The 22,378-nt window shown below is 36.6% G+C and overlaps 1 protein-coding gene across 1 annotated transcript in view; it reads right to left on the minus strand.

The window, feature by feature from the left end:
- Window positions 1-22,378, minus strand: part of COG6 (component of oligomeric golgi complex 6) — a 62,775-nt gene that overhangs the window by 15,810 nt on the left and 24,587 nt on the right. Inside the window, exons 9-13 of the mRNA XM_009290165.2 lie at window positions 20,921-21,049; window positions 20,717-20,808; window positions 16,883-16,947; window positions 11,472-11,563; window positions 9,603-9,720 (exon numbers count right to left, since the gene is read on the minus strand). Coding sequence (XP_009288440.1) covers window positions 9,603-9,720; window positions 11,472-11,563; window positions 16,883-16,947; window positions 20,717-20,808; window positions 20,921-21,049 — 496 coding nt within the window. The remainder of the gene's footprint in view (window positions 1-9,602; window positions 9,721-11,471; window positions 11,564-16,882; window positions 16,948-20,716; window positions 20,809-20,920; window positions 21,050-22,378) is intronic.

The raw sequence follows: 22,378 nt of genomic DNA on the forward strand, positions 1-22,378 counted from the left end.
TATAAATATATATTTATATATAAATATATATTATATATAATATAAAATTTATATAAAAAACTATTTTATAATCTAGAGAAACCCAAACACTACCGGTTTTGGTAGTAAAAAAAACCCCACATTTGCTAGATTAGGTGCCAAAGAATAGCCACATTGTTGGCACCACTGAGTTCACTTTGAGCAGGACCTCCTGTAAACACTCCAGAACCTAGTACAGACAGAGCTCTGGGATATTAGGGCCATACTGCAGCAGCTGAATGAAGTCATCTTCTTGACAAGGCTGCAGAGCCCCTATCATGCTGAGTATGAGAGCTAGCAAGTTTGTACCTTAAATTACCAGTACACAAATGAACTGTGCACAAACTAACTCAAGTACACCTATATAAACTGCAATGATACTGCAAGAACTGGAATGCAGGCCTACCTCAAAGATGAAAAGTAGGAATCGCAGATGTTTAAAAAACAGAAAGAAGAAAAGTTTGTAAATCTTAGAGAAAAAAAACACACTTTGTGAGTCAAATTATGAAAAGTTGGACCACCTGAAGTGGACTGAAATTCTATGCTATTTTTAACACAGGCTTACATACTTTAGCCCTTCTTTGTAACAGGCAAATACTCATTAAACACTTCATAAATTGTTTATATAATGTAAAACTTAGCATATCTCTTTTTCCCAACACACAGTTCTCAGGCTCCACTCCAAATGTCGTTGCGTCTTCTTGTCTTCAATGCTGCCTCAAACTGGCTTCCTGCTGCCTCCAGTCCCTTACTACAACCCAGGCTGCTGACCTCGTTTCCTTCCGCCAACAATCCTCCTCCCACCTTCCTGTCTCCTGCCTATCCAAGGGCAAATACAGATCTGGCTGGATCACGTGGGAGTAAGGAGACCCCCAGCAACACAGAATAAGCTAACATTTCAAGGCGTAATCTCTTTCCAGGAGGATGTAGGCAGAATTAAGTTTGGCCAGGACTGGCCTGCGCGTCTCACTCAAGGTGTTTGGGCGCAGCAGAGCAAGGCAGTATGCACTTCTGCAACGCTCTTAAGACTCCAACTCAACAAGAAAAGAAGGCAGCTTTGGACAGACCCCCCAGGCCACAGGCAACATGGTCCATACCTTCCCAAATGAGAACTACTGATTAATAGCATAACAACATGGATGTCTGAGTCTTCAAGGAAGAAAAAAAAGAAAAAAAGTCAAAGGGGCAGAGGCTGATGGCCAAAGAAACCAAGAAGGAGAGCATAACTGGCATTTTCAGAGTGGAGCATTACAGAGCCTTCTGGCAATGAATCTGTACCTAATGAACACATCACTAGAGAAAGAAGAAACAACTCCCTCTCTTTGGAACAAGGCCCAGTTTTCACCCTTTGTGTGTTTTGAAACATTTGAGATACCATACATGTCCCCACACTGTTACTAAGACAGATCAAACAAAAACGTTTTTGCATCCTTCTGAATACAAAGTGTTCCTCTGTTCTCACTTTCCAAGAGATAGTATACTGAATTTGAGGAACTAATGGAAAACTAAATCTAATAGGTTCAGAGAACAGTTGTTGTTCAGCCTAAGCAGTCTTGAAAGCATAAAACAAATATTCTAGCAATGAAGTAACAGTAATTCAGAAAGAGGCACTTATTCAGTGCTGATTAGTAGTAAAGTTTCCTGAAATTTACAGCACTGAGTGACTTTCTTCTTGTTTATTCTTGTTATTATTAGGGGTATTGATTGTGCCCTGAACACACTGTTCTCAGACCTGAACTGGACCGTGTTCAGGGATATTTTGGCATTAATTTGAGGCTAGAGTTTGATGGAGTTTTCACTTCCAACACACACATACATCACGGCAATGATAATTTCAGGCTTCTGTGCACAGAATTTTTGTCTCCTGAAGTAACTGATGGTCAGAAGCTTCCAAATTAGCTTCATCTTTCATTTAACCTGTTCTTTTAAAGTCCACTGTCTTCCAGATGGGAGCAAGGAACAACATTATGGAAGAAGAAAATACGACAAGGAAAAAAGGTTTAGATCATTAGATTCTATTGGGGTTAGCTTGAAATTCCTGACTACTGCAATAGAGGCAGAATTATCAGTAAGTGGAAGGAAAATTAAAGCAGTGATATATTCATTTTGAAAATTCTAACTTTTTGCACATGAATATAGATTGGGGATTTTTTCAGAATTAAAAAGGGAAATTTAAAAACAGACATATCTATTTTATAGAGGACTTCAATTTATGAGCGCTAAATCGCTATTCTAATTAAAAAAATTGATGTCCTGAATGTTTTATGTGCACTAAAAGATTATTATAATTGATCCTATTTCCAGAAAAATAGATTTGAAATGCATGCTGAATTCTACTTTTGAAGTACCTGCTTCAGATGCAAGCCAGACAGGAGCTAACTAAAAAAAAAATTATCAGAGAACTTTTGTAGCAGCTAGTTCTACAGCATTAAAACATACTCTAACACAGTATTAAGTGTCTAATCAGTTATAACCAGCAGTTCAGTCATGCAGAAATGAGGCCAACCAGCTGTTCAGCCTTTCAAAGAAAACAAGAAGAAATTCCCAAATTTTAAAATCCAATATACAAAACTGAAATGAATTCTCCTAAAATTACAATGGACACTAGAAGTTGTACATAAGGTGTAGTATAAAAGGTTGTATCTTCATTTAAAGTTCTGCATATCAATCAGTGGGGAATAGTTACTAAGCCAGTAATCTTCCTCCAAATATACAAAACAGAGCAGTCTTCTCTGTCTATGAGAGCGAGTAGCTCAAAGGATGTCTTGAAGGATTTAACAAACAGCAAAGGAAAATACAGGAAAAAGAAAAGGCAGTATCAACAATCAAGAAAAGAGTGCATGTATGTTAATTGTTTCCCTTTCTCATTTACAGAGAAGGTTAAATGGAAAAAAAAAATGTGCAATTTTTGTTCCTATTAAATACAGTTAATTTTATTAAGGACTGGAGCAGATATTAAGGAGAGCAGCTTTGTTAGAAGCTCATACGTGCAGCTGCAAATAGTGAAAATACTGTATAGGCAAGCAATCAAAACTATTTATATACTATCCTACTTGGACGTTAGAAAGTTAACAGTACAGAAAGACATGGACATACTGGAGCGAGTTGAGCAAAGGGCCACAAAGTTCATCAAGGGACTGGAGTATCTCCAGCACAAGGAGAGGCTGTGTTCAGCCTGGAGAAGAGAAGGCTCGGGGGGATGCTATCAATGTGTATAAATACCTTATGGGAGGGATAAAGAAGAGGGAAACAAACTCTTCTCAGTGGTGTCCAGTGACAGGTCAAGAGGCAATAGGCACAGGTTGAAACACAGGAAAACAGTTTTTTACTGTGAGGTTGGTCAAATACTGGAGACAGTTGCACAGTGAGGTTGTGGAGTGTCCATCCTTGGACACATTAAAAACTCAACTGGAACCGGTCCTGGGCAACCTGCTCTAGCTGACACTCTTTGAGCAAGATGGTTGGACTAGATGATCTCTAGAGCTCCCTGCTGAACTCATCCATTCTGCAATTCTGTGATACTAGTATTAAATAAAACAAGAAGGTAATTTTAAACACGGAACTCAGAGAAAGCACTGCTTAGAGTGACAAACAAAAGGTTGGTGGCTTTTTTAAGGGCCTAATCAGCTTTTAATACAGTCTTTCAAAAACCTCACTGGTAGGGGGTGGAGACTAAGCACTACAGATGTGGAACCTTGTAAAAAGGTATCTAGATGTTTCATCCTGTCAGTTACAACTGATTAGCATCAACTACAGAAGTTCATTCTACAAATTGAGACAATATTCACCACAGTTAAACAGCAGCAGTCTAAGAAACTTAAGCGCGCATCTACCAGAGAAGCTTCAGAGAAACTGTTCTGAGCTCTTTTGAGCCCTATTAGGATCCTACAGAGATCACCAAAGTAGAATGCCTAATGGCATGCTTTTCAGCTATCAAGTTGGTCTTGAAAGAAAAGACAAAATTCTTCAAAAGAAAAATTCTTGCTAGCTTTGCTTTGTTCACATGGATCCATTCAAAACCACAACGGCATTCAGATCACAACATCAACCAGCCTCATTTAATCTGCCCCATAGCTGGTTTCCCAGAAACCTAATAGGTTTCATTCTGACAGGAATCAAATTATGAGGGGGAAGTTTACAGTTATTCCCATGCAATGTTTTAATACTTCTCCCACTAACAAACTTAACAGATAATGTGATCACAACATTTAATTTGCATACATCTACTCTAAAAAGAACAGCATTAAGGAACAATCCCAAAACTTGATTTGGGGTACTCTACTAATAGTCTTCTAACAGCTCAGACAGCAGATGACAGGTTAGTTTGGCGTAATCTCTCTTTAGTACCCTTATGATAACTCTCATTCCATTTAATTAAATGTTTGCAATTGTTCTTTCCTTTAATAATTGTTCTGGAGTACTACTGAAGCCAGAGTAAGGACAGGTGTGCTTGAAAATTCCCACTCTCCTACTGTATTAGCTGGTCCAATAAAGCATGCTGGCATAGGTTAGTCTAACAGGCTTGTTAAAATGCCTCACCAGTGGACTCATGATTTTAAATGACAATTCTCTCAGTATGAGAGAACTGAAAGAGCAGTCCATCCACTCCAGTGCATTAGGCGCTTTGAACTTTGCTTTCAGTTTCATTGGAACAGTTTCTATTGTTCTGATAATTATTTTCATGTAGTATTTTCTCCTGGATTTATCATCATCTGTAAAATGGTAATCTGTACCAGGCTGTTCTTAGTTAGATCCAGACAGTGAGTAACACAAGCAGAACCCCACATCCCTAAACATTCAATTTAGTAGCGCAGGGTCAAAGGAAACACATAAAAGGATACATAAGGATTGAACCTATAATTCTGATCTGCTTTACTAGCATGGCTGGTAGACCCATGGTTGGGTACAAGAAAGCTAAAAAGAAACAAATACAAACACGATTTTTCAGCACAGGGACACTAACATTGGCCAAGAAACATCCTGGTTGAACCAACAATCAGAACAAACCCATTGTTACCAGAGCTAGAAAGCACTGGAAAGACTGCCCAACACTGCCTCCGAAGGGTAAGAGCCAACAATGCAAAGGAGAGACATCGTTTGCAGTAAAAGCTGATGCACTGAACCTTCAGTGACACAGGAGAAGGGTGATGATGCACAGCTTCTATATGATGACAGCGTTGAGCTGTCATAGATGATGACCTGAGACTCTCAAAGCTGTGAATGGCATTTTAAACCCTGAAAACAAAGTGGCTTTGCAATGACTGTTTCCAAGCTTCACGACAGGTTTCAAGGAGTATCAGAGCCAAAGAGACTCCCTTGCGTATTGGCTTTCTTTGATAACAATGGACTTACTTTCAGGCAGAATGCTGAATATTTCTGTTACATAGATTTCAGATTGTAAGGAGCTACCTGAGAAATCTGTATGAGAACACCATAAAAAGGGTTTCTCAGACTGAAGAGTCTGAAGTTGTGAGAACTGCTGACTACCTTATTTTCAGATTACAACCAGGATGCTTGAGATTTTCTGATGTGATGAAAAAAATGTTCACAGGGAAGTGCTTCTGAGCAAGCCAGTAAGTACTCTGAAGTAACCAGGGATTTCCCTGTATCATTTACACTGATGGCTTGACAACCAAGAGGGAGAATCCTGATCTAAGACTGCCTTTAAGTTTCCATACAGCTCCGTACCTGTGACACTCCTTATGTAATATGGGACTCTTCTCAAAAATAGATGTGAAGAGGAAGCTATTTTCTTGTCTTAGAAAGAACAGCCTGAAGTCTCAGTTTCCCATTGTGCTTCAGATATCAAATCCCAGGCAGTTTGAAGGCAATGCTCAATAATAATAAGCATAATCAATAACCTGGGGAATTGAATTGCCTGTGGTGATGAGGACATCAGAGTCAAATTACCATCCTGTCATTCCTACACATCCAAAGGAAGGGATCTTGAGGAGTTAGTTTATTTAATGAAACCTGCTTTGTCTAAAAAAAGTTCCCAACTAGCTGTACTTAAGAGAAAAATTTACTTAAATACTATTCTGGTCTATCAACTACTAGACAGACTGTAGATGTTAAAAAAGCATACCACAGCAAGACACGGTAACACACCAGTGTTTCTAGACAGTTCTCCCCACACTACAGCACAAGAGAATCTGCACAGGGCTAAAGAGACTCCTGTCAAGTTACAAATTCACTAGTAATTACGACTAAGTCTTCTGGAATTTTATAGCTACAAACAGCAATTAAGAAAACACTTAAATTATCTTTAAATCAAATAAAAATCATAGAACTGATTTCCGTTCAGAATTTCTTGCTTATGATTTTCAGATTATCAGCAACAACTGATGATGCTGAGGGAATACTATCATTAAAATCATGTAACTCACATATTCACCACTTTCTAACGATCTAAACAAAAGAAGCACTTAAGTTTATAGAAATAAAAATATTTTTTATTTAAGAACATCCTATTTGTATTTTAATCTATTTCCAAAGTTATTTAAATTGCCTTAAGAATCATATTTTAATCAAAGTAATGGACAGCTGATATTCTTTAAAACAGGCTTATCAATGCCTTAAGATGCAAAACATAAGCAGAAATAAGGAACCATGATTTCCAGACTGTCCAAGTGAAAAGTAATTTACTAATTTTACAACTGACTGTGCTCTTTGTGCATAACAGGAGCAGCAACGAAGCCTTTGCAATCGCATATGTAAGCACAAAGGGTCTGTTCTCCAGTGCTTTAATCTTCTCTGAAAATAAAAAAAATTCTGGAAGCAGTTGCAGTGCATATATCGTTAGCAAAAAGCTGGCAAAAAGGTTGGGATGTGAAGAGAATCCTACTAATACATATACACAATTTTGATCTGAACACACATTAATAAAAAGGATGATAAAAAGCAACCTTGAGATTCCTCAAAATGTAAAAGCGTTGTGACATTCACTACTAAATCAATGAAGACATATAAAAAGGCATAAAAGCTGGTTACCTGTATATTAACACACAATAAACTAAGTAACAGGAATATTACATTTATGATAAAATAGGGTCTTTATCTCATGGAAACTAATGTTTCTCTGAGTGTAATTCAGCCTATTAATTTCGTATTTTTTATGAAGCAAAACTAATTTCAGTCATGAGCAGATAAGACATCATTCTATCAATTCAGTAGTCCACTCATAAAGGGAAATAATATAAGATGCTTCAAAGGACTGTCTAAAACTCTCAGTTACAAGAACTATACACATCAGTACAGTAAGACTCCTCACCCACAGAGTTACCTTGTTGTTAACTCCTGAAGCACAGAGATTAATAAATAATTGTGGATACCTCTGTTACTCATATATCTAATCCTCTTCAGAGTCTCTTTAAGCTTTTGACCTCAATTATATCCTGAGGAAAGATCTTTGTAGGCCATATATGCAATGTAAAATTTTCAATTTTTCAGATTTAATTTATAAAGTATGTTTATGAGAAAAGGCAATACTATGATCTTTTTACATTACATGGTATGCTCGGTATGCCATTCATTATTCGTAATAAAGTGCCACTGAAGGCAGCATTGCAATCACCACCTTCATTTAACATCAGTAAAACTAAATTAGACTCCTTCATAAAACAATGGCAGCATCTAGAGCCAGTTACATCTAGGCTGGAGGCTGAGGGAAGGGCAACTAAGAGGGCAAAGAGGATTACACAATCTTCCCATAGTGGCAATACAAAGAACACACACTACGAACTGGGGGATCACAATTCCTTTATCACTCCTTCTTTGCCTTCTGAATTCTACTCATCTCCAAACTGAAAACAGCATATCACCCAAAACAAAAGTACAAAAGATTTTGAGTTATGTGAGTAGAAAAATTATGCTGGATCTTGTTTGAGTACAGATGTAAGACCCAGCAGGATAAATAAAACAGAGCTAAATACAACAGAGATGAATACAGAGCTGTCTTACAGTTTCAAGCCAAGAAAATTTCTTTCCTTAAGCACTACTTCGTTTGCACATTCTTTGTAAGTAAAGAGCAGTCATATATTTTTGCAAAGGTCTATCACTGATTTCTCTTCATAAAAGGAACAAGTACACAGATTTTTTTTTCTAGCTTATGTATTAGGAAATAAAACGTTCTGAGGAATTCATATACAGCTAGCATATGCCCATAGCAAGCCGTAAGCTTGCTATGCTTGAGGAAGCATTAGTAGCAGAGGAACTACTATTCTGATGACACTGCATTCAAATGGAAATACCCCATGACAACAATGTACTAAGTGGACTTTAGTAGTATGGACTGTGGGTGGTAGGACTAAGGAGTGACCTGATGAACGAATGAAACCACTGAAAGGAGTCACTGGGATATACAGAAAAGAAGATGAGGAGGAACAACTGTTCCTTTGAGAAAGTCATTCCTCAGCCCTTGCAGAAAGGCAGGAAATTGGGACCAGATGCAAACTGTGCAGAATGAGAAAACTACTTTGAGACCACAGAACAACACTGACCAAACTCAGAAAATGCCACTGAATGGTCAGTGAAGTATAAAGCTTTGCACAAAGAATAGTTTCTTTAAATCTACGGATTTTTTTGATTTTTCTTGTAGATTAAGTACAAATAATTTAGCAATACGTTTACAAAACTTCGCTGTTTGTTTTCCGCTTTCAAACTTTTTTTTTAAACTGGAAAAAACAGTAATGTGAGGGCTTTTTTGAACTCTAGGGTTGTGCAATAACTAGGAATAAAGAAAGGCATCTCTTCTTGGTTTTAGGGCCTAGTCAGCTCATCACATGTCAGTCAGGGATGCTGGATGAAGATCAGATCCCTAGGAAATGGAGAGGGATGTGTAACGTAACAATTTTCTTTGACTTGGCTTAGATTTTAGAAAGGTAAGATTTAATGGGCGGATCTACCAACAGCAACATGATATGAATACAGCAGGGAGAACTTAACAAGAACTGTATTAGCCACTGAACAGTGGGAAGTTCACTGAAACACAATTCAAAGCAATCACCAGGAGAGGAAAAGATACCAGGAAAGTGATTCTGGCTTAGGTACAGTTGTTTGGTATAACAAATGCATATTCTGCTTTTAATGGCAGCAATGTTCATGTGGAAAAATTATTTTTATAAAAGACAAAAAAGCCCAAGTTTTGTTTTTACTTAGCTTACCATCTTGGAATATACTTCATAACTTCAAGAAAGGAATTACGCACACGAGTAATTAATTATTGATCTGATGATGCATTATTACAAACTATCTAGCTCAATCAGCTGACTTTGCTATATTGCACTTGGGGAAATTGCCTAATTTTTTTGCTTGTCAGATTTTAAAAATATGGAAACTGCTCTGTTGCTCTGTAAACAAATGCTGCTAACAACAACATTTTAGTCATATTTTCACAAAAATAAAACTATTAGAAGAATTAAAACATAGACAGGAAGTTTTTTATGTAGTTCCATAGCTAGAATATAGAAACTACAAAACTTCAATTTTAGGAAAAGCTGCAGTATAAAACAGCTATTCATCTAATAATCTTACTATACAAAAGAGTGTGTTTTGTAACATGAAAGCTGTATGATTTTGAAACAAACCTTGTCCATTAGTTTACTTGCATGAAGACTCAGGCTATTAAAGAATATCTTCTTGCTCAACAAATGCATTTCTTCAATTGTTGTCAACAGTGTGGCTGCACTGTTTCCTACAATACCACTGAAAACAAAATTAAGATTAATTAACTAATCTGAAGGGGGGGAACATGACAGGGTCAGATACGTTAGACAGCATTTCAAATTGTAGATTTCCAACGTTGAAAATTTACAACAAATAATTGCAGGGAACAGTTCTCCATATAAGCCGAGAGATTCACTCATAAGATGACTGTGAGAACAAGCATTATCAACTATGTCATTAAGCAGATATTAAGTACAGGCTATCTAAAGCTTTGCACAAACTTTTTAGTAGAATTCTAAAATTTATTGGATTTTTGTTTTGTTAATCTGTAAATCTACTTCTGTTAGAGAAAACAGATTACATAAACAAAAAGGGTTGATAACTTCATTCTGTCAAATTGTCCTTTAGGGATAGTATCATGTCTCTTGTTTCTTCATTGCGATGTTAGGCATCTCCAAAAATAGAAGAATTCATGACTCGCTATTCCAAGTGTCAAGTTATTATACTTAGCATGAATACCGCATAAACTTTAAATGACACTACATGACTATGCACTTCTCATGGATATACCTTCTGTCTAAAGTAAAAGTGCTTCTAAGCTACAAAAATGGCAGTAAAAATTCATTGCATCTTAATAGGACTAATTTAAACTTGTAGCTTCATTTTCAGATTATAAACTTGTTGCATTTAATAGATAATTTCTCAAATTGGATTTTCCCTTCATTAGTCAGGTGCACTTCCTCTACACAGAGGGAATTATTCAGCTGACAGAAGGTACTTCAGTGGTCTTTAAACAATGTATCGTTAGCAAGACAGAAAGAAACAGATAAGACTGCCTAAAACCTTCCATTTTAACATCACATTTTCAATTGCACAAAGCTTTATAACCACTGGGAAACACAAACTTTGGAGACAGAAAAATGACAGCAAAAACCTTTCAGCTGTTTTTGACAGTGAGATTAGGAATAAAATGTTTTATTCCATATTATAAAAGGAAAAAAAAAAAGCTCTTATATGTGTTCTACTATAGTCCTGTAGTGCCATCACAATTGAGGATTTTAAATACCATGGGAGATGCCCAAGAACCACTTACCCCAGTCTGCCCAACATCTAAATGTCTTTTCAAACAGAAGAGAAGCTCAAATACTAATACTAGTAATTCTAATTCTCAGCAGTTCAGTCCAAGGCTGTGGAGGAAAATTTTCCTGCTATTGCTGTTTCTAACCAATAGGAACTACTGCAAATACCACAATGTATAAAACCAGAGATTCTGGCTTTTCTCAGGTTTCTGTGTTCCTGATGCCATCTGGAAGGTTGGAAGATGATTGGTGCACCTTCAACAGCGAGATACAGAATGACACAAGTATCTTCCCAATAGAACAATGCAAGTGCATAATTAGAAAAAATGGTATCAAAACATAGTTGTTTAAGGAAGAAAAGAAAAATTGAAGTTCTAGAGAGAAATAATTTAATCCTAGCATTTTCTCAAAGGGGACTTGACTTTGTCATCTTAAATGATGTGTATTTTTTTGTATATTACTTGTATCTACACAGAACGATTAAGAAACAGTTTCTGTGGCAAATTGATGCTATATTCCAAAGCAGATTGCGTATGACTTGAGGAATGACAACAGATAAATGGCATCTCCTTGATATCATGCACATTTCTCCTTGATTCCGTAGTACAGAACAAAAACTAAGCCATGAAAATACTCTTTTTACTATATTAATCTTTATTTATACAATAAAAAAAAAGAGACATCTTTAACATACTTCGTAATTTTGCATACCTGATTGTATGGTGGTAGAACTTGAGAAGATTAGAAATCTTGTACAGTAAAACTGCTCCTGGCTCAGCAACAATCACCTGCTCAATTCTAACCTGCAAAATAAAGAAATACAAGCATCCTTCAGGTCATACATTCCAAAAGCCAACCTCTACGATTTTATATGCAATATGTGTCTGATTTTTGAAAAATAAATTTAACCAGAAATAAATTTAACAAGAGAATGTCCAGTTAACTATAACATTCTGCTTGAACTGAAGTGCTTCTAGGCTGCCAAGCCTCTGGGTAGAAAACAAGCAGGTGTATGTATTCTTTAAAAAAAAAAAAAACAAAACAAAAACCCCATTTCTCTATAGATTTTTGTTGCAACTTGTTATTGAAAATTTCAAAATAATGAGATCATTTGATGGATTAATACCAGTACATACTGGAATTCTCCCCAGCACTGTATAGCAAGAACAGCTGCAGAGCTGCAATTTCCCTAAACTACAACAGCTGATCATTAGCATCATGCAGCAATTCAGAACATCGAAAGTATTAGGTATTTTACCCAAAAGACAAAATTTCACCTGGAATAATCTCTCCTTCAGTTAAAGGAAAGATTATATACCAGCTATTGGTATGTAATTAGATACATTTATAACTAATGACTAGCTATGTTGACTATTTATCTCAACCAGGAGATAACTGGCTACACAGACCAAACAGTGCCGACTTTCTTTACACTTGGACAGTTGATGTCTTGTCTCCATGGTACACACAGTCTCAATCCACTCATAAAAGGCTGCCCCAGGGTCAATCTTTGGGCACTCATGAAGCAGTGACAGACAGTGACTTATCACTGCACTGTTCACCCACGTGCCTGTGTGTGAAAGGGCTACACACAAATCACCAGCCACCACCCGCTCTCCCAAGTTATTTGTCTGCTGTTCAATAGAGCATGATGTGCAGCAGTGCCTTCTTGTCAGAGCCAGCTGCAGGGGAATTAACTAAGATTATGCTTCCTCAATCCTCCCCCTTTGCATCTAAGTCAGGGACCAAACCCAAAGAATAATTGTTGACTTTTATTCGCAAAGCTCAATGCACCATGTTAATTTCAACACTCAGGTGAACCTCACTCTTCAATGCATACATATATACAGTGGTATAGATACACTGTCTCCAATGTTGCATAAAAGGCCATTTGGGCACGGACACTGAGTATACTCTAGGTGTACAGCAAAAAAAAATAAGAAAGGCAGGGGAAAAAGAGGAGAATCAAAATATTGACAAAAAAATAGCAATAACTAAAAATAAAGAATTAAGAAATAGAAAAAGACAGAATAGGCAGAAGGAGAGGAAAAAAAAAAAAGCCAAAAGATTTTAGGGTTAGAAAACAAGAATGAGAATTAAAAAAACAAAGCAGGAAAAGAAGCACTGTTGCTTCCCATACAGCAATCTTCACTGCATAGGAGAACCAAAATTTGCAAGTGACTCAACCTAACCTGCTCAGGGAAGTCCTTGACTTATAGGTCTTACCGTTTCCTAATCCTATGTGTCCTGTAGTCAGCTGACCATAAAAGACCATCTGAAGTCTACGTAAGGCATCAAAAACATTTTGTTAGTTTTGACCTCATCTTAAGTGCTATGGAAAAGATGAGGACCTTAATTTAAATGTTTTTTAGGGTCCTCCTACTTCCATCTGAAATGACAGGTAAGATCTACCACTAGCGAGTACTCAAGATTCACTTGGATGCCTAAAACTCAAACCAACTATCAGTAAGAAATGTGGACAATTTATACTGCATATAAGCATAATCCTTCTTCAAAAGTAAGGAAACTGTATCATATTGTACATTCATATGGAAATGCATAAACCAGGAAGAAAATTCTACATAATTCTGTAAGTATTTAAATGTGCTTGTGGAAATACTACAACTAGGCTTTTATCAGGCTATTTTATACTTCAGCATCAACTCAAATCAAAGTGACAGGTTTGCAAACTTCAGCAGAAATCCACCAGAAAAGCAGTATACTGTGGTGCCATATGACTACAACAGAGAGTGTTTTCCCTGAACTTAATGCAGTTATTTTTCTTATTATTTTCTTATTTCTTATCTTCAGAAAGAACAATGTATTGTAGAAAAGACTCCTCCAAACTGAGTCTACTTTTGTTGTTCCTCTCAACATGAAGGCTTGCAATTATCTAACTGCACTCTATGAAGGCTCTTCTGCTTGGGGGTTTGGGGTTTTTTTTCTGCTTTTTTTTTTTTTTTGCTATGGAACATTTCCCCAGGGGAAACAATAAGAACTGCATATTTTACATTGGGAAGTCTAGACTGGCAGTGAATTAACATAAGCTGCATTCTATTAAAATACAGAATACAATGGGAAGTCTTTAATTGTTCTTTTAGTTTTTTTATTTTTATTAGCACAGTAACTAACTACTGACAATATTTCGGGGGGTATTTCTACAGATAACAAAAGCACATAAGTATAAAGATTTTGGCAATCAAAATGGAAGGTATTCTGTACGAAACTGTGCAAATCATAAGTACTCAAATCAAGACCAAAACTCCCTCTGACTTACACAAAGGTTTGACTCTATCCCTAACTACTTTGTTGGAATGCACAGAAATACTGAACTCAAACATCAGCATTCAGTACTAACAGAACTAAAGAATGCAAGAACACAGAAAGCTTGGAAAATATCTTCAAAAAAAGCTGTGATATTTGTTTGTTTGTATAATGTGACAGGTGTTTTTCAACAGGTCAAAAACTAAAGGCTGTGAAGGATGATCATAATTATATGGCAATGAGCACAAATTGAAACACAGGAGGTTCTGTCTAAACACCACGAAACATTTTTTTACTGTGGGGGTAACCGAGCACTGGCACAAGTTGCCCGAAGAGGATGTGGAGTCTCCATCCTTGTAGATATTCAAAAGCTGTCTGGATACAGTCCTGGGCAACTGGCCCTAGGTGGCCCTGCTGGAGTAGCAGGTTTGGACCAGATGACCTCCAGAGGTCCCCACCAACCTCAACCCTTCTGTGATTATGTGATATTCTAAATGGCATTTTCTTGATTTTTACCTCTCTTCAGACCTTCTCTCTTTCTTAACAAGAACCTATGTATAGTATTCAGTATTCAGAACCTACCTGTTAACTAAGTATTTGGCAACTGGACACAGTTGTTATAGCTACAGTATCTTAAGAGAAATTTATTAGAACAGTATTTAGTACACTAGATTTTACTTTAAAAAACACTTGGATTTATACACTGGATGGAACTAGCATAGTCAGGCAATTATTGGTATCAGCTTCATCACCTTGGATATTTTATTTTATGCTTATATGAAGAACATCCAATAAATAAGGCAGTCATTCATTTGATGGATCACTATTAATGATTTCCATCAAATGGGTCCCCTAAACTGACTAAGGGTCTACCTTGAAAAAAGACAACTGTGGAGAGATGTGACAGAAATACAGCAAATCAGGGTAGCATAAAGATGAAAAGCAGGAAATAATTTTTCATGGTCCCTTTCAATACAAGAGCTGGAGTTATTAAACAAAAAACCAAAAGGAACTAGCTGCATTCATTAAAATACAGAATACAATGGGAAGTCTTTAATTGTTCTTTTAGTTTTTTTATTTTTATTAGCATAGTAACTAACTACTGACAATATTTCGGGGGGTATTTCTACAGATAACAAAAGCACATAAGTATAAAGATTTTGGCAATCAAAATGGAAGGTATTCTGTACGAAACTGTGCAAATCATAAGTACTCAAATCAAGACCAAAACTCCCTCTGACTTACACAAAGGTTTGACTCTATCCCTAACTACTTTGTTGGAATGCACAGAAATACTGAACTCAAACATCAGCATTCAGTACTAACAGAACTAAAGAATGCAAGAACACAGAAAGCTTGGAAAATATCTTCAAAAAAAGCTGTGATATTTGTTTGTTTGTATAATGTGACAGGTGTTTTTCAACAGGTCAAAAACTAAAGGCTGTGAAGGATGATCATAATTATATGGCAATGAGCACAAATTGAAACACAGGAGGTTCTGTCTAAACACCACGAAACATTTTTTTACTGTGGGGGTAACCGAGCACTGGCACAAGTTGCCCGAAGAGGATGTGGAGTCTCCATCCTTGTAGATATTCAAAAGCTGTCTGGATACAGTCCTGGGCAACTGGCCCTAGGTGGCCCTGCTGGAGTAGCAGGTTTGGACCAGATGACCTCCAGAGGTCCCCACCAACCTCAACCCTTCTGTGATTATGTGATATTCTAAATGGCATTTTCTTGATTTTTACCTCTCTTCAGACCTTCTCTCTTTCTTAACAAGAACCTATGTATAGTATTCAGTATTCAGAACCTACCTGTTAACTAAGTATTTGGCAACTGGACACAGTTGTTATAGCTACAGTATCTTAAGAGAAATTTATTAGAACAGTATTTAGTACACTAGATTTTACTTTAAAAAACACTTGGATTTATACACTGGATGGAACTAGCATAGTCAGGCAATTATTGGTATCAGCTTCATCACCTTGGATATTTTATTTTATGCTTATATGAAGAACATCCAATAAATAAGGCAGTCATTCATTTGATGGATCACTATTAATGATTTCCATCAAATGGGTCCCCTAAACTGACTAAGGGTCTACCTTGAAAAAAGACAACTGTGGAGAGATGTGACAGAAATACAGCAAATCAGGGTAGCATAAAGATGAAAAGCAGGAAATAATTTTTCATGGTCCCTTTCAATACAAGAGCTGGAGTTATTAAACAAAAAACCAAAAGGAACTGGCTTTTCACACAGCATACAGTTAAACTGTGCACTTCCCTCCTGCAGGATATGTTGTGAATACCAACATTTTATATCAACTTGACATATTCAAGAAGAAAAATCTACCGATGTCTATTAATAGAAAGACAGTAGCTATGGCTTACTAAGTCCTTAGTACATCCACAAACAGGTGAGGAAATGATTCTGCAGAAGTATCATGATACAACTGCACAATCTGTACACTATTCCCTAAGCATATGCTAATGGTCATTATGAAAAACAGGGTAGTAAGTTAAATTGATTTTTCATTTGACCCACTATAGTCATTCCTATATTCTTACCCCAAAGCTAAATTTTTGTACATAAGCACTCCTGAACTTTAGGAAAAGTAAAATAAAATCAAGATATAGATTTAGTATCCTAGTATCTCTCACTATATGACTACTTAAACCAGATATCTATGAACTATGGAATTTTTAATTTTGAAGGGGTTTATGATTCTCAAAGTTGAGAATCTAACTCTTAACCAAGGGCGATGAAAATACATTGTAGAGATGCGGACAGAGGTTCTGGAAAAACATGACAGAACAATTTTTATATTTAGAATGCTAAGGAAAACAAAATACTTCACCTTCAGAGGCCTGCAGACACCTTCTGTGATGTGCCCAACCACTTCTTGAATATTTTCTTCCACACCTACAGTTAATGCAAACACATGCTAAGATTATGCAAATATAATTCCCTTTTCTTCAAGACTATAAAACAAACAAACAAATGTAGGAGCTACTCCTCCATAAAAAGCATTACGAACTGCATGTTCTCTTCTCCACAAGACTAGTTTACACCTCCACTGAACTTCAAATCCAGCCATTAAGAAACAGCTGCACGACAAAAGAGTCCTGAAGACTCATTATCTTATACTATGCAGTTGCTTCCTAGCACAACATAGTGCCTGGGGATTTGAGGGAGAAGGAGCAAGGGGAAGAATAAATGGTCTAGCAAGAAACTGTCACAGTACGGCTCAATATCAGTACTTCATGAAACTAAACAGAAAAAAAAAAGGCCAGTGAGACGCTCAAGGAGCAACAGTACCTACCATTTTGAAAGGCCTGAACTGTAAATACACGTGTCTGTCAGCATTCAGTACTGACATGCTCATGGCATTGTTACAAATTAAATCACGTATGTACCTCCACACTACCGTGTGCTGCAGCATTAGCAAATGCTTCCTCCCCAGCAGCAACTGAAACTCATCTTTCACGGAACTATATACAAAAGAGAATATTGCCCTATCTTATCATGGAACATAAATGAATTGTTGCATGGCAACCGGTACTGTCATAAATCAAACTGAAAGCAACAGATCTTCAAGCTCTCACTTCAGTAACAACTCAGAATAGATTTATGGAGACAGCGATACTTTAATTCTAATTTAAAACTTGTCAACAGGAGTTCATCTTCAGATGGGACCCATGCAATGAACAGTAAACAAACTGACTGTGACATGTGATAGAAATCAGGTGACCTGAAGCTATATTTTGCAGATCTTATTTCAGACTAAAAGAGATTACCTCTGAGAGTAAAAATTATAAAAGATCAGAGATCTCTGCCAATGTCTCTTTACACCAAGATACGTGAAAAGCCACATAAGCAGAAACAACTAAATTCAGTGTGGTGCCTGTAAGAATTTCAGCATACTAAATTGGTAAGATAATAAAAATATGTTTATGTATTTGAGTATTGATACCAAGGAAGAAAGCAAGATTACAAACCACAAGATGTACGGTCTGTTATGTAATGGCTAGCTCCCAGATACACCCTAACAATTTACACATTTTTTAGTAGGAACAGTCACACTTTTACTGTTCATCAATATAACAAGCACCTAGCACATATTTGCAATAGTATATCTAGACCAGATTGACTTAACAAGTTCTTGGGTATGAAAGTTTTAGCTGCAAAAATATACAAGTTCAAATATCAAAGGACATGGAATTACAATCTTGACATACCGCATGCTTGTGCCTTCACATATATTTTCATGTCCAATTAGAATATTTTAGATTCAGCAAACAGTAAAAAGAAATCTTCCAGCACAATGGGTTATATAACCGTTGCAAGTATTAGTATGTCATACTGACATAAAAGAATTATGAAATAAACAATTCTTAGAGACCCAAAATCACTTTCAGAAAACAGTTCATTACTGAAGATACACTTCTAGCTACCTGCTACACCACATATCATTTTTCTCTGTGTATCCTTCTGTAAGGGAGAGATCTTTCTTGGACTTCCTTTGGCTTCTGCTCTGCAGCTGGGTTCCTGTAACTCCATGAAAAATGGGTTTCTACTGCTTCTCTTAAAGAGAATGCCTGCAATTCTCCCTTCTTTTCAAGTGCAAGATCTCTGTAAGACTGGAAGGCTCCTGTTAGCAGGATACCTAAGCTCCAAAGAAGAGAACCAGGTGCTTTATGCTTGGCCAGTACAATGCAAAACAGTTAAACTTTTCTGAATGTATTTTCAGCGCTTAAAATTTTAATAGCATTTTTTGTCAGATTAATTTTAAACAGTTAACATTTGCAAGCTTAAAATTTTAAAACTTCTTAAAAGCTAATCTTGAATACTTGATTATGGGCTACATAGTTTGTTCTCTTTAAAGGCTTTTTTTTCTTTTTTAAGAAAAGAAGGGAAGTTTTTGTGTAGCTGAGATTTACCACATTCTCCATAGACCTGAAATTACACAGAGCTTATAGGAGAATTTAAAAAGAAATCTGAACTCAGAACAGAGATGCCTTAATTAAAATAATAAAACCAGTTCCATCTGCAAGAAGCTACTCAAGTTGAAATTACAGTTAAAACGTTTGACTGACCTATTACAGGGAAAGATCCATGTCACCTAACTTTAGACCCCCAGTTAGATGTCTTATCTATATTAGTTGCTCGGGCTCCCTCTATAGGGAACACGAAAAACCCCAAACAGTTGTGATCAAAGTCTCCAGAAATGCCTACGTTAGATCTAACTTTTGTTGGGAAGATTTGCCCTCCGGAGATGCAAATCTCTGTCATTATCTGTAACTGCAAATGAACAAGATGTCCACTTTTTAAATGGCTAAGTGAAATTAACTCAATCTCTGCTGTAGCCTGTACAACCAGACATCTGAAGACTGTATGATAGTACAGGGAATTAAACTTGAATCTCTCAGTACCATAGACACTGTACTCACTGATTAGCCACTACCAACTCAGGATCTGTATTTATATAAAGCATATAATCTCAAGGTACTTCAGAACAGAATGCAGGCCTGGGCAGCAGCAGTAGCACAATCAACAGCAGAACCAGACACAGTAACATCCTCCAAGCGGCCAGCTTTTCCTGGAGGACTCTCCAATTACAGCAGAAGCATCAGACAGTCATCTACAAAGAACTGCCATGTCTTTTTCTCTACCATACAACCATCATAAGGCCTGCTTTCCTGTCCCCCTGAGATACGGTCAGTAAATAATATTAAATTCACTTCTACATATGCTGTAACTGTAGTTAAAAAACCAACAACATTCCTTCGGTTTGATTTACTACAGTTCCTAAACAGCCTCATTGCTCATATACCATTAATTAGGAAAGCCAATTAATACTTCCAGCAGTAAGGAAAATGAGAATGCATTATTACCTTTAAATCCCAGAGTGGAACTCAATTAAGACGTACAGTCTGAAGAGCTCACCAGATACAGATCAAATGTCAGTTTTTACACCGAGTTTGTTTCAACCGAGTACACATGCTTAATTTATTAAACAAGTCTTTGGCTGAAGCTGTGGAGGCAAATCATACTACAGCTTCTACAGCACAAAGGTCTTAAAAGTATAGGTCCAATGCACTTAAAAGAGAGCAAAGGGGCTGAAGAATAAGCATGAGAATCTGTAGTTCTGTTAATGAAGGAGAGCTTTGATATTAAAAAGCTTCACGCGCCTATGAGCGGCCTACTTTGACCTCTGTAAACCTATAATGATATGTTACATGACAGAAGAAAATTCCATTTTACTTGTAGCACAAAAGGAAGAGAATTATAGGAAGAAGGAATTGTATTTAAACAAATGAGCAAGACATAACAGTAATGCTCAACATATCAATAAGCAACCCTATGACAATGTTTTCAGAGGTATGTATTCATATACATTAGAGACAATTTTTGAACTCTCAACTACAGTCTAAAATGTCCCTTTGTAAATTTAGTGTAAATCTATTATAAGCACAGTAAAATGAAGAGTGCATTTTGACATACTCTTCTTCATTAAGGGCTTTCTTCTGGCAAAATGGAACTACCAGCTACTCTGAAATTATTTCCAGGAGAATCTAAGCTCAGACTCTCATAACCGAAGGCCAGCCTAAGAAATTAATCACACTTTCTGACTTATCACAGACTTACTTTCTATCACTTCCCAACTTATGTTTTAAAAATCCAGTACTACCTTGAATAGTTACAAGTTTTAACATAGCTTCTAGGTGTTCTTTTTCAGAAGCTGTAGCTTGATGCAACCAGGCCAGCATGTCTCCTACATACCTAAATAAAGACAGAAATTTCTGTGTAAATCAGCAGTTTATGGTGTCAGGGATCCAAAGTGCCAACAGGCAAAAGAAGGATTATTTCATATACATTCTTGCTAGTACTATACCTCAGAGGATCGTGGGAGTGCATTTCAATAGGGCGGGGAGTACCTCCCAGACCTCCTCTAGTAAGAGCATCTATAAAGCCACGCACTACAGCACTCCTCCTAGCTGTTCCAAACTCATCCAAAGTGTACCTGTTATTGAAACATGAAAATGGGTAAAACAAAACAGTTTGCTTCATCAGTTTATTACCTCAACTTTACAGTTAATATGAGTAACTGTTTTTATAGTTCTAGAAATCTTGCATCAATGCTTCTATGAAGCATTCAAAACCTTCTGGTTTTCTTGACTCCTCTAAATAGATACTAAAGATAACTTTTCCTTGACCCTCCCATTCCCTTACCCCACACAAATAAATAAATAAATAAATGAAAAATCAGCTTTTCCATTTTTGTACATATAAGCGTGTGTTGACAGGCCTAGGACTCCTGTTCACATGTGGTCCAGCTGACTGACAGAAGCAGCAACTTACTGCACTGCAACACAAGGCTTTCTTCTTCTTCTTCTAGGCCACCACATGATTAGTAGCAAAAAAGTTATTTTCATTTGATAGTTGTTCACTGGTTTTAATTACCTGAGTCTTAGATATTTAATGGATGGACAGTTACAGCCCAGAGCGCGTTATCTCAAATGGCTTGCTGGTAGTAGTAGAGGAGCTACCAAGAACATACACACGGCTCATTTTTTGGAGCAGGCTACCTTCCTGTTCACGCTGAAGCATGACAGCAAGTGAAGAATGGGAAGTGAACACTGCTAACATCCCTGTTACATCTGCTTAGAAACAGGATTTTTGCAAGCCACGGAACCCTTCTATTTTTTTTGAAAAAATGAATTTAAGTATTTTGAACAAAACACATAAATTACAAAGGAAAAAAGAAAAAAAACACACGACAGTTTATTTTTCCAATATAATTGAAGAAATGCCAAAGAGTAAGCATGGTGTCACTTACCAATGACACCCAGCAGCTGAACAGATAAAAATAATAGTAATAAAAAGCATGTTACTCACTGACTGAAGTTAAATGAGTACTGCATTCACAATTAAACAGATGTGGAGAACAAAATACAACAGAAAATAATATAGTGTTTCAAATATGTTCCAAGTTAAGTTCAACTAGATTTCTACTATGTTATAAGAAGTCCAAGGGATCCTTCAGTTTTGCTCTTTTCTTCCTACATTACTATTTGAGAGAGGGGGAAAAAAGCACACTGAAGAATCATGAAATTTGTTTAAATCTTTTTCTTCATACACTGTACTTGTTAACCCAGAAAGTAAATATCTGCAATTTAAAAAAAAAAATGCTAATGAAAAAAGTCTTTAATAAATTACTATTTACAAAACTATGCAATTAAAAGTGGGAGAGATCTGGGATCTGCTGACTACCTACAGTCCAGGAGTAGCAGCATTGCAGTGAAAAATCTCAAGTTGTTTGTAGAAACCAGCTAAGCTTCCCCCCCCCCCC

The sequence above is a fragment of the Aptenodytes forsteri genome, unplaced genomic scaffold (assembly GCF_000699145.1).
Source record: "Aptenodytes forsteri isolate BGI_AS27 unplaced genomic scaffold, ASM69914v1 Scaffold155, whole genome shotgun sequence".
NCBI classification, from domain to species: domain Eukaryota; kingdom Metazoa; phylum Chordata; class Aves; order Sphenisciformes; family Spheniscidae; genus Aptenodytes; species Aptenodytes forsteri.